The 12,361-nt window shown below is 42.9% G+C and overlaps 1 protein-coding gene across 4 annotated transcripts in view; it reads right to left on the reverse strand.

Moving 5' to 3' along the window:
• The window catches only part of UBE3A (ubiquitin protein ligase E3A), a 56,165-nt gene that overhangs the window by 23,028 nt on the left and 20,776 nt on the right, over positions 1-12,361 (reverse strand). For all 4 annotated transcript variants that reach the window (XM_056555924.1, XM_056555925.1, XM_056555923.1 and 1 more), the window contains exon 2: positions 11,442-11,486. In XM_056555924.1, the coding sequence (XP_056411899.1) occupies positions 11,442-11,443 (2 nt within the window). In that variant the 5' untranslated portion in view covers positions 11,444-11,486. The remainder of the gene's footprint in view (positions 1-11,441; positions 11,487-12,361) is intronic.

The following is a 12,361-nucleotide window of genomic DNA, read 5'->3' on the forward strand; positions in this document are numbered from 1 at the left end:
ACGCAACCCCCTATATGATATCCTGGGTAATCCACAAACTAGTCTCATCCATAGTTCTGTGGCAGACTGTAAGAGCCAAGAACCAATCACGCTATACCCACAAATAACGGAGTATTATTAATCTAGGCCAGAGTTTCCCAACCGGTGTGCCTCCAGTGGTTGCAAAACTACAACGTCCAGCATGCCCAGACAGCCTTCGGCTGTCTGGGCATGCTGGGAGTTGTAGTTTTGCAACTGCTGGAGGCATACTGGCTGGGAAAAAGGTCTAGATTGGTGTCCCTCAACCTGCAGCTCTTCAAGTGGTTGCAAAACTACAACTCCCAGCATGCCTAGGCAGCCTTTGGCTGTCAGGGCATGCTGGGAGTTGTAGTCTTGCAACAGCTGGAGGCACACTGGTTGGGAAACACTTATCTAGGCCTAGATAGGTAAATGTATCAGTTATCACAGAGGCGTATCACCATTACAAACTTAAAGCGGTATTCCAGGCAAAAACTTTTTTTTATATATCAACGGGCTCCGGAAATTTAAACAGATTTGTAAATTACTTCTATTACAAAATCTTAATCCTTCCAATAGTTATTAGCTTCTGAAGTTGAGTTTCTGTTTTCGGTCTAACTGCTTTCTGATGACTCACGTCCCGGGAGCTGTGCAGTTCCTATGGGGATATTCTCCCATCATGCACAGCTCCCGGGACGTGACATCATCATTGAGCAGTTAGAAAGAAAACTTCAGAAGCTAATAACTATTGGAAGGATTAAGATTTTTTTAATAGACCTAATTTACAAATCTGTTTAACTTTCCGCAGCCAGTTGCTATACAAAAAAAAGTTTTGGCCTGGAATACCCCTTTAACTATAATTATTAACAATGGCTAAAAGATAAACACCACACAACACAAATAATGGGTCCCCTCGGTAAAGCATAGTGCAAGAGTGTAATCATAACCTAATAAACCGGACATTTCATAAAGTACACAATGCCGCCAATAGAGAAGCATAAACAGAAACATGTGCAAGATGAAGCCTCTTATTGTGCCCCTATTACTTAGGGTACGTTCACACTACAGAATTCCCGCGGAATTACGAGAGCGGAATTACGCGGAGTGAACCTAACAGTGTGAATGGGTCTCCGCGAGATCCGTTCACACTGTGGAATTTCAGCGGCGGACAATTCAGCCGCTGAAACTGTTCCGCGCAAAGAAAGAACATGTTCGTTCTTTGTGCGGATTCCGCTAGCACTGCATAGCTGTCAATGGTGATGGCTCAGTGCCCCGCGGCCCTATAACCAAAGTCTTTTCGGCGGCGGCAGACAGACGGAATCTACGCTTGCCGAATTCAGTGAGTGGAGATTCCGCAGTGTGAACGCACCCTTAGACTGTGTCTCCCACATAGTATAACGTTTATGCTTTACTATTGGTTGCAGTGCATACTTTAAAGGGGTACTCCGGAATCTTTCTTCAAAATCAACTGATTCCAGAAAGTTAAACAGATTTGTAAATGACTTCTATTTAAAAATCTTAAAGGAGAAATGTGGCGCTAAACTTAACTCCAATAATGCCCGGGCTGTAAAAACTTTAAAACTTTAAAAGGAGATATGCAGTGGAAAATTTATGTCCTCGGTGCCCAGGCTGCAAAAACAAAACTTTAAAAGGGGTACTCCGGTGGAAATTAATTTTTTTTTTTTTTTTAAATCCACTGGTGCCAGAAAGTTAAACAGATTAGTAAATGACTTCTATTAAAAAATCTTAATCCTTCCAGTACTTATTAGCTGCTGAATTCTACAGAGGAAATTATTTTCTTTTTGGAACACAGAGCTCTCTGCTGACATCTCCAGAGCAGCATATGTTTTCTATGATTTTCTTCTACTCTGTCCATTTTAAGAACTGTCCAGAGATGTCAGCAGAGCACTGTGTTCCAAAAAGAAAATAATTTCCTCTGTAGTATTCAGCAGCTAATAAGTACTGGAAGGATTAAGATTTTTTTAATAGAAGTCATTTACTAATATGCTTAACTTTGACAAAAAAAAAAATAAGGTTTTTTTCTACCGGAGTACCCCTTTAACTCACCTTCCTTAAGTTACATTGTTGCTCCAGTATGCTTCCTCCAGACTCGGAACATCCCACTGTAGTCAGCGTATTGCCGGCTGTAGCAATGTCCCACCTTGGCCGGTGATAGGCTGAGCGCAATGTCACGTAAGGAGCCAGGGCGGGGCATCCCTGTGGCCGGCGATACGCTGACTGTAGTGTGACGTTCCGAGCCTGAGAAGCAGGGAGCCAAGCAGCGCTGGGGGATGCAGATACCGGTGCAACAGGGGAACATAGGAAGGGGAGTTAAAGTTTTAATTTTTTTATTTTTTTTTAATAGTTTTTGCAACCCGGGCACTAATGGAGTTAAAAATTTAGTGCCACATTTCAACTTTAATCCTTCCAGTACTTAGCTGCTGTATGCTCCACAGGAAGTTGTATTGTTCTTTTCTGTATGACCACAGTGCTCTACTGACACCTTTGTTCATGTCAGGAACTGTCCCGAGCAGGAGAGGTTTGCTATGGGGATTCCCTCCTGCTCTGGACAGTTCCTGACACAGAGAGGTGTCAATAGAGAACACTGTGGTCAGACTGGAAAGAACCACTCAACTTCCTGTGGAGCATACAGCAGCTGATAAGAACTGGAAAGATTAAGAATTTTTTTTTAGTTGTAATTTACAAATCTGTTTTACTTTCTGGAACCAGTTGATTTGAAAAAAATAAAATTAGTTTTCCACCAGAGTACCCCTTTAAGGCTCTTTTACAAAGGACAATTATTGAGTGAATGAGCTTTGGCACAAACACTCGTTCCTAAAAATTGGTCCAAGTTAAAGGGAAGACAATAGGCTAACAAAGGAGAAAACGTTGCAAGCTGACTGCATCTTTTGTCACCATTAAATTCACTGTTATTAGACGCACATCAAGTGTAAATGGTTAAGAAGTGTCAGACAATAATAAAATAAAGAACTGCATGAACGATCCAGATAGTTTGTACAACCCAGCCTGCAACTGAGCCACGTGAATGCTCATTAAATAAACACTGATCATCAGGATCAGTTTGTTCTTGTGCTTACATTGGTCCATCTTAAAAACAGCCTTTAGGCTATAATGTGTCCTCTGAGTGGAACACTGACAATTGCTATAAAAAAAATGGTCTTTTCAAATGAAATAGCCACTATGAATGTATGGTGGACTAAAAAGCTCTCACATGACATCTGTTCTGGATGAAGGGGCTCGTCTTCTGGAGAGATTGCACTGTACAGCTACATTTCTTTGTGTGACAACTGGTGCCGTATTGCGTTTTAGAGAAAAAAGGAGTTTTGTGCTTGAGTGTAATACTTTGTTCCTTTATTTCATGGATTCATTCATTTTTCACAGGCTTTAAAAATAAAAGCAGCAATCTGATTGGTTGCTATGGGTAACTGGTCCACTTTTTCTCTGCACAGGTTTTGATAAATCTCCCCCATTGTTTTCAAGCAAGGAAATTGTTCACTATATAAAAGGTCTCTTATCTGCTTATCTGAGATATCCTGGTGCTGGAATGGTGACCTGTTTATTAGGTTATGAATACACTATACCGGTTAGGTTTACCAAGGGCACCCATTGTTTGTATTTGGCATTTTGTCTTTTAGCCATTGAGCATTATTAAAGGGGTACTCCACTAGAGCACTTATTTTTTTTAAATCAACTGGTGCCAGAAAGTTAAACCGATTTGTAAATTACTTCTATTTAAAAATATTAATCTTTCCAGTTCTTCTCCTTTTGAATTTCTTTTCTGTCTGACCATAGTGCTCTCTGCTGACACCTCTGTCCATGTCAGGAACTGTCCAGAGTAGGGGCAGATCCCCATAGCAAACCTCTCCTGCTCTGGACAGTTCCTAAAATGGACAGAGGTGTCAGCAGACAGCACTGTGGTCACGCAGACTGTAAATTCAAAAAGAAAAGAACTTCTTATGGAGCATACAGCAGCTGATAAGTACTGGAAGGATTACGATTTTTAAATAGAAGTAATTCACAAATCTGTTTAACTTTCTGGATCCAGTTGATTACATTTTTATTTATTTTTTTCCAGTGGAGTACCCCTTTAAAACTTAAAGAATTTGTGTCATTAAAATACATCTTTGACATGTTCAAGCTTTAGATACCACCTGGTCTTAGTCCTGGGAGCCTCTGAGATTGTGAGTAATAGGTAGTTAAAGTGTGCAGAAGCGGGCACTTCACTCCCCTTCTGTCAGTCAAATCTGACTTATACCCTACATTAGTCAATGGTGCGAGTCGGATCTGGACAACTTCAGAGGTTTTGTTTATATGGATGAAACTAACTGCCATACTCCTCTGTAATAACTATTATTTCACATTTTTTAAAGGGTTTTCCCACCACACTCCACTATCTGCAGGTACCACGCTTGGCTATCCTTGCCAGACAGTAGAAATGCATGGAGCAACAGTGCTCATTTCTCATAATTAATGGGAATCCCCATGGACAGGCCCAAGTCCTGTTTTAAGGATAATGTTGGTGGTAAACCCCTTTAATTTGGCATTAATCTTACATATACTGTATTTGCTAAGCCAGTGCATGACAAGCATTTCTAAACCCTATTTAAATTAGAAGAATAGGGTTTTAGTTCTCTTGTGTATATGTTATTAGTATGCATAGCCAATCAGAGGCTTTGAGTACCTATCATCAACTAAACTTTCCCTAATCCCCCTCCCCATCTGTCCCTGACTGACTAGCTCTATCCATGTGATTATTTCTAGTTAAAACCCCCTGTAAATACTTTTTTTCCCCTCTATCTTCGGTAGCTCAGTATGGTGCCGTGTACGTGTGGAGGAAGTGGGCGGGGCCTGGCAGGCACGACTTCATCTGATGCCTGCGAGGGCCGGCTTCCGCCCTTCCTGTATGCTGCACTCCCTCTCGGGAGCGCGCAAACAGGCTGAGTACAGGGCAGGGATGGCAGCCTCCGAGTCTCCTCCTCTCTGTTTGGCTATACAAGTGCCATACAGAGAGGACGAACGTTGTAGGACAGAGCTGCCGTGCCCTGCAGGGATATGTGCACAGCGCTCGCTCCCGCCTGTCTGTTTGACAGGCAGGGAGCTGTGCCGAGTATGCGATTTCGGACTCAGCAGCCTGGCTAGCCTGAGTCCGAAATCACTGGAAAAGCTGGCGGAGAGGGGTTCCTAGGGAGACATTGCTAAGGAAACATTTTTTTTTATAGAATCCAATTACAAAGTTAATCTATATATATGTTATACTATAAAATATATATTTTTTAAATTTGATGAGAGGTACTCTTTAAATTAGAGGCCATCTTTTGGCAAAGCCTTTGGTGCTGTGTGTCCAAGACAACAACAAAAATGCCTTAGAGTACACAGTATGGCATCAACCACACACAACAATTGACCAAAGCTTTAAAAAGCCTGGTTATCCTGTGTATCCCATGTTTATTAAAACATAACATTTAATGTGTGTATATAAAGAATTGTTTAAAAACAACATTTTGGGGTCTTTATTCATTTATATACACACACATTAAATGTTATAACAAAAAGGGTGATTTAAAAAAAAAAAAAATATTTAAAAAATAAAATAAAACAAACACCGCCAGGTACATGTGAATGATAATGGCCACTAAGGACAATATAGTGGAATAGTATAGTCTAGAGGTCAGGAAAGAGACAATCTCTAGACTATAATGTTTCACTATATTATCCTTAGTCTCCATTATGACACGCTTACCTGGATGTTTTTTTTTTTTTAAATCACAATTTTTGTTTTAACTTTTAAAAAAAAGGTATATATAAATGAATAAAGCCCAAAATGGTGTTGTAATAAACATGGGTACACATAACAGGGCATTTTTATTTTTATTAAACCTTTGGTCAATTGCCCAAGACAGCACTTTCCGAACCTGTGATTTAGTAGTTCAGATTTATCATAGGTAAACTGGTTCACAACCACTCAGACCTCTGTGCTATAAAGAAGAATGCTGGATTTTGATAGCTTGACCCTAATGCTAATATTGACTTTACAGGTTGTAATCTAAACTTTTGCTAGCTAAGCTCAGGAATACAATCTTAAAGAAACAAATAAAAATACTACATAAAAGTAATATTGCAACAAACTGAATAGCAACTTTCTAATACAATAAGAAACACTCCTTTGGGATGCTTTGCCGCAGACACTATCTGAGCATGCGCTTGGCTCTTCACCACACTAATTTTCTGAAAATTAACATCTAATTAATACAAAAAAGGAAAATACAAAGACACATATGTATGACTTCAGCAAAGAGACAAACATAGTTAACTCTTCTAAAGATAGAGGACTGGAACATCAAAACTAGTATGACACTTTCTGAACATGTGCTGTAACACACAAGAGTCAGCACTAGAGATGAGCGAACTTAACAGTAAATTCGATTTGTCACAAACTTCTCGGCTCAGCGTTTGCTGACTTTAGCCTGCATAAATTAGTTCAGCTTTCAGGTGCTCCGGCGGGATGGAGACTCTTTCCTAGGACTGTATCCACCTTTTCCAGCCCACAGAAGCACCTGAAACCTGAACTAATTTATTCTGTGGCGGCCATTGTTTCTGTGATGCTTTGTCTGTGGGGTGGAGTGGCCCAGAGCCAGGGGCTTGGTCGGGCAGTAGTGGGGCTGCATGGCCACTGGGTCGCTCCCTCCGTTGGGCATGGGGTCTCTGAGGCAGTGGTGGCCCCGCCGGGGGCTATGCCAGTGTCAGGTTAGGGACCCACTCTAACGAGGTGGCCTTGACGTGGCCAGTGGGCTTTGTACTTTTTGATTAAAATGTATACTAACAACCTGTTAGTTTTTGAAATTATGCTGAGAAGCAAGTAGATCAAATTACAAATGGTGGATGTGCGGCTATGTTTCTCTTTTTGTGTTGCACACACTGAACTAATTTATGCAGGCTAAAGTCAGCAACCACCGAGCCGAGACGTTCGTGACGAATCGAATTTACTGTAAGTTCGCTCATCTCTAGTCAGCAAGACTGTATGAATGGTAGGGTGTGTACTATATAGTGTATGTTCTGCTGTAAACATAATGGCAGCTACATGTATTGGGTACATTACAGCAGACAATTTTCATTAGTCTTTGGTCAGAATTTTTAGCAAAACCAGGATTAGGACCAAAACACATAAAATGAAGAAAATCTTTCCATGAGAGTTTCTCTCTATGTTGGTTCCACTCTTGGTTTGGTTAAAAATATGTATCAAAATCCTGCATGTGAAGCAGTATAGTCACCAAATTCTTCATCTTACACAAGAATGAACACATTAAAAACAGTTAACATGAGACATTCTTTGCTCTTATTACTAACGAGGGCTCGTTCCCATTCTGCTGGGCTTCGTCCCATTCAGCACCAAACAAGGAAATTGAATGAACCCTTTGCACAACAGACACCACCAGGTCCTGCTGGACCCATTCACTTAAATGGGGTCAGTTGGGTGTCCTGCAGTACCTAGGAGTTGGGGGGGGGGGGGAACGAGATGCAGTATCTTTATCCTGTCCTTTAAACGGGTTCAGTGACAGAGGGCACTAAGAAGACCTTAGCGGCTGTGTGAATCCAGCCTAAACATTGGGAATTGTTCCCCTCCTATAATAACCATGACTCTATTGTTTTTTTTTTACTCTCATTTTGTAAAGTGACCATATATCACTAAGATATTCTATCACTGTTCAGGGGGGGGGGGGTCTGACCTAAGTAACACTGAAAATAAAGGTGCTATAGCCCCCCTTCTAGCTTTTCCCTGCTCAGTAGGAAATCTCATCAGTTTTACCTGCACTAACCTATCGGTGATATGCCATCACTTACAGCACCCACTTTATATTGATCTTATAAGTTTATCATTTTTGGGGCTGTATCAAATATCATTATTGAACTTAGATGGGAGGAGGGGGACACAGGTGGTCAAAGCAACCAATAGACTGCAGCTGTCCCGTTTCTGCCAATACTGGAAAGTGTCTGGATACCTTTCTGGTTGATATGGACAACAGATTACTTTTTCTTTTGTAATAGTTTTTAATTGTTTCCTGAAGAGTTTCTGTAAACCAAAAGCTAATAGTTTATTTTCTGCAAGTTTTTTTTTATCTTATGTTAATATGGATATTTGTAACAATAAAACATTTATTGGTTGTTGAGAAGATCCAGGTCCTACATGGATTCTGCGGCTGTCTGGATATCTGAAGAGCCATAAGCTTTTGATTATATTGTATCGATATAGAGGATGCCCAAAGATTTACTTTACATCGTCTAACACACAAACAATTACTACACAACTTTGTATTTTGTTTCTTCATCTTGAAGGAATCTGACACCAAATGGCTTTTTGCAGAGCGCTTCATGGTCCCATAATCCCGCCGATGACATTTCTTATTTGCACAGCTTAGATTATGGTGGAGCCAATTATTAAAGGGGTACTCCGCTGCTCAGCGTTTGGAACAAACTGTCCCGAACGCTGGAGTCGGGAGCTTGTGACATAACCCCGCACCTCATGACGTCACATCCCACCCCCTCAATGAAAGTCTATGGGAGGGGGCGTGGCTGCTGCCACGCCCCCTCCCATAGACTTGCATTGAGGGGGAGGGGCGTGACATTATGAGGGGGCAGGGCTATGACGTCACGAGCTCCCAGCTCCAGCGATCGGGACAGTTTGCTCCAAACGCTGAGCAGCGGAGTACCCCTTTAAGATATACAGCAAGGCCACTGTAGGGGTATTTAAGTAGAAGTGTAGACATTGCTAAGCTTGCTTTAAAGGAGATTCTGTGTTAGCTATGGATATGTGCAGAGGCGCATAGAAAATGGATACAAGCCAGAAGTTTCTTCTATAAATACACCACCTCTAAAAGCACATGCTTGTTCACTTTAATGTTTGGTGTCCTCTTTATGGCCACATCCCCATAGCTTCTGCATGCAGGACTATCATGCTTAACATAGTTATACGCACGTACAGGCAAAAGCCAAGCCATGAGAAGAATAGACCCCAAAATAGTTCCCAACAGCAAAACACTACACATTCTTGTAGAGCAAGTGCACTGAAAAACGGTGTCATTGACATGCCATAAAATTAAGAAAACAAAATGTAAGATGGAAAGAGCAATTATGGGGGCAGCATTGTTATAACGCTGAAGAGAGGAGAGGGGGGGAAAAAAAAATAGTCCGAGTGTTCCTCCACATTTATTAAAGGGGTTGTCTAACCGAGGACAGGGAATGATTGTGGGGAGTCTAGGGTTCCCACCCCCTTGTTGGAATGTTTAAAGGGGTACTCCACACCCCCTAGACATCTTATCCCCTATCCAAAGGATAGGGGATAAGATGTCAGATCGCCGGGGTCCCGGGGACCCCCGGGATCTCGGCTGCAGCACCCACCTGCACGGCTTCCACCTAACACCGGCAACGCTGGAGGCTTCAGAGCCCGACCACAATGGCGGAAGAGCGTGACGTCACGACTCCGCCCCGTTTGACGCCACACCCTGCCCTCAATGCAAGTCTATGGGAGGTCAGTCACGCCCCCTCCCATAGACTTGCATTGTGGGGGCGGGGTGTGACATCACACGGGGCGGACTCGTGACGTCACGCTCTACCGCCATTGTGGTCGGGATCTGAAGCCTCCAGCGTTGCCGGTGTGAGGTGGAAGCCGTACAGGTGGGTGCTGCAGCTGAGATCCCGGGGGTCCCCAGCAGCGGGACCCCGGCGATCTGAAATGTTATCCCCTATCCTTTGGATAGGGGGATAAGATGTCTAGGGGTGCGGAGTACCCCTTTAAGCATTTACCTGCGCTGACTGCCACAAGAGTCACTGTTTGCAGGACCATCAGAGACCGGAGCAATGTACTCCGCTATATTTAGCGGGACAGCAAATAGAGCAGCAATCACCAAAAAAGGCGATTGAGAAAATATTTTGCCAACTTCCAGGACATGAACAAGTGTAACTTACAATGATTAATGGCAGATATATGTGAAGAAATTAATCTGTTTGGTTATTGTTATGGTGCTGTATAAAAATAGACACTTCTTACCTAGCCACATGACAGGTGATAACTGTATTATCGGTGGGTTCTGACTGCTTGGACCCACAATAATCATGAAAAACAGGGCAGGGGTCCAATATCTCTTATTTGAATGGAGTTATGATTTGTCCTGCCGCTTCGTTTTATATCTACTGGAATGACTAAATGGAGCAGTACCGCAGATGCTTGCTTCACTAAAATAGGGAAAATGGGGCCCGTTCCCCTCACCCGGTGTTTCCCAATCGGGGTGCATCCAGCTGTTGCAAAACTACAACTCCCAGCTGGGAGTTGTAGTTTTGCAACAGCTGGAGGCGCCCCGATTGGGAAACAAAGCCCTAACCAGTGGGAGTTCCTAATGATCAGACGCTTCACTATCATAAAAAACTGCTTTACATTTTTTGAACTGCCGGCTGAAGGTTTATTCTCCTGGCCTCCCTATACGGCACAGCCATACGTTCTTGTGTTATCTATGGGGAGGCATAAGCAACAGCCAGACACTTCTCTCCACTGACATTATCGGTACTTGTCTAGGACGTTTACAATGGTGGTCACGTGACAAATTTTAAACCCCCCCATTTGGTAATATGCCAGCAGGGAATAGCAGTACATTTAAAATGACATTTTACTCTCCAAACATAGATAGGCACTTTATTAAACTTGAAATAAAAGTGGAGGTACACTTGTTAGTAAATTAATAAAATTATAGTGCTATGAGTTTGGAAAATCCTAAGCATAAGAGCAGTATTGTAATGGGGGCTGGTGTCATCAGTTATGTGGGAAGACACGTACTCTCATATATACAGTATACGGTGGCACTGGCTTCCTAGAACAGGCAATGTAGTCCACAAAGATGTGGAGAGGTTGGATAAAGGTGTTCTATGAGCCACAGAAGTGAATGCCCATCCAGTAGGCTGCAAGTCTTAGTAAACAGTTACCTTTAGGGTGGGCTAACTGGACGTAACATTTTCAGTCTAAGGCCCCTTTCACGCTGCCGTTGTGCCTGTTGGGTCCCGACAGATCCCATTTACTATTATGTTTTTTTAAACGGGAGTAGCGGGGAGGAAAAAACGTTGCAAGATGTATTTTTCCTCCCGCTTTTCTCCCCGGGTTCCCCGACGGACGTCACACTGCCATGTCACAACAGCAGTGTAAAAGATGCTGTAGAATCAGATAAACATACTTCATGTCATCACTACAGGAGCAGGCTGTGTGCTATACTCCGGATCTAGCCCTGCCTCGCTTGTCCTCTTAGAGTTCTTGTCAAGCAGAATGTGCATCAAGGTGGGACTGGGCAGTACACTAAGGCGCCGTACCATCTAGTAGTTGGGGTAAGCAGGTTCCAATGACGTTTACATAAAACTGTACAGTACATAAAGCCCATCATACTTACATTCGGCTATTTTCTAGGTTTTCTGAATTAGGATCTCCTGGTGATCTGTAAAACATAGACATTAGTGCTTTACATGTATTTTTCTATGTACAGCACCTTCTAACTTCCAGGAATAATGCCATACCCCAAACATACAAACAGTATATATGAAAGGAGGCCTTATGGAGATCTAGTGTGATCCGGTGCTGCCTTCCTAAAGGACCTTCTGATGACAAAACACAATGGGCTCTATTACACCTGTGAAATCAAATGCTATTTGTTGTTGGGTAAAGCGTTCTCTCCTAGGTTTTAAGCAATGAGATCCAGTAAGCAGTAGGTTCTGAGGTCCTATCCAAACAGGCTAAGGCAAAACATTATAACAACCCTCTATGATACCGTAGACTGCTGTACATGAAGCAAGATCAAGACAGAGAAAAGTACCAAGCAGATGTGAAATATATACCCTGAGGTTTCCTGACAGTACATGCATGGACCATATTTATAGGAACATTGCCTGACAGCACTGTAAAGTCCAAAAGCAAAACTGCTGCAATTTTACACCAACATTAAAGGGGTAACCAGCCCCTAGGGGATAAGATGTCTGATCGTGGGAGTCTCGCCTGGGGGACCCCCGCGATCTCGGCTGCAGCACCCCAGACATCTGGTGCAGGGAGCAAACTTTGCTCCGTGCCAGATGACTGGCGATGTGGAGGCTTGTGACATCACAGCCACGCCCCCTCAATGCAAGTCTATGGGAGGGGGCGTGACAGCCACCACGACCCCTCCCATAGACTTGCATTGAGGGGGCATGGCCGTGACATCACCAGCAGGGCGAGGCTGGGACGTCACGAGCCTCCGGCGCTGCACCTGAGGCTCCAAACGAATTCTAAGTGCAGCAGGGAGATTGCTGCAATCCAAAATCTTATCCACTATCCATTGGA

Source organism: Hyla sarda, chromosome 2 (assembly GCF_029499605.1).
Source record: "Hyla sarda isolate aHylSar1 chromosome 2, aHylSar1.hap1, whole genome shotgun sequence".
In the NCBI taxonomy this organism is placed as follows: domain Eukaryota; kingdom Metazoa; phylum Chordata; class Amphibia; order Anura; family Hylidae; genus Hyla; species Hyla sarda.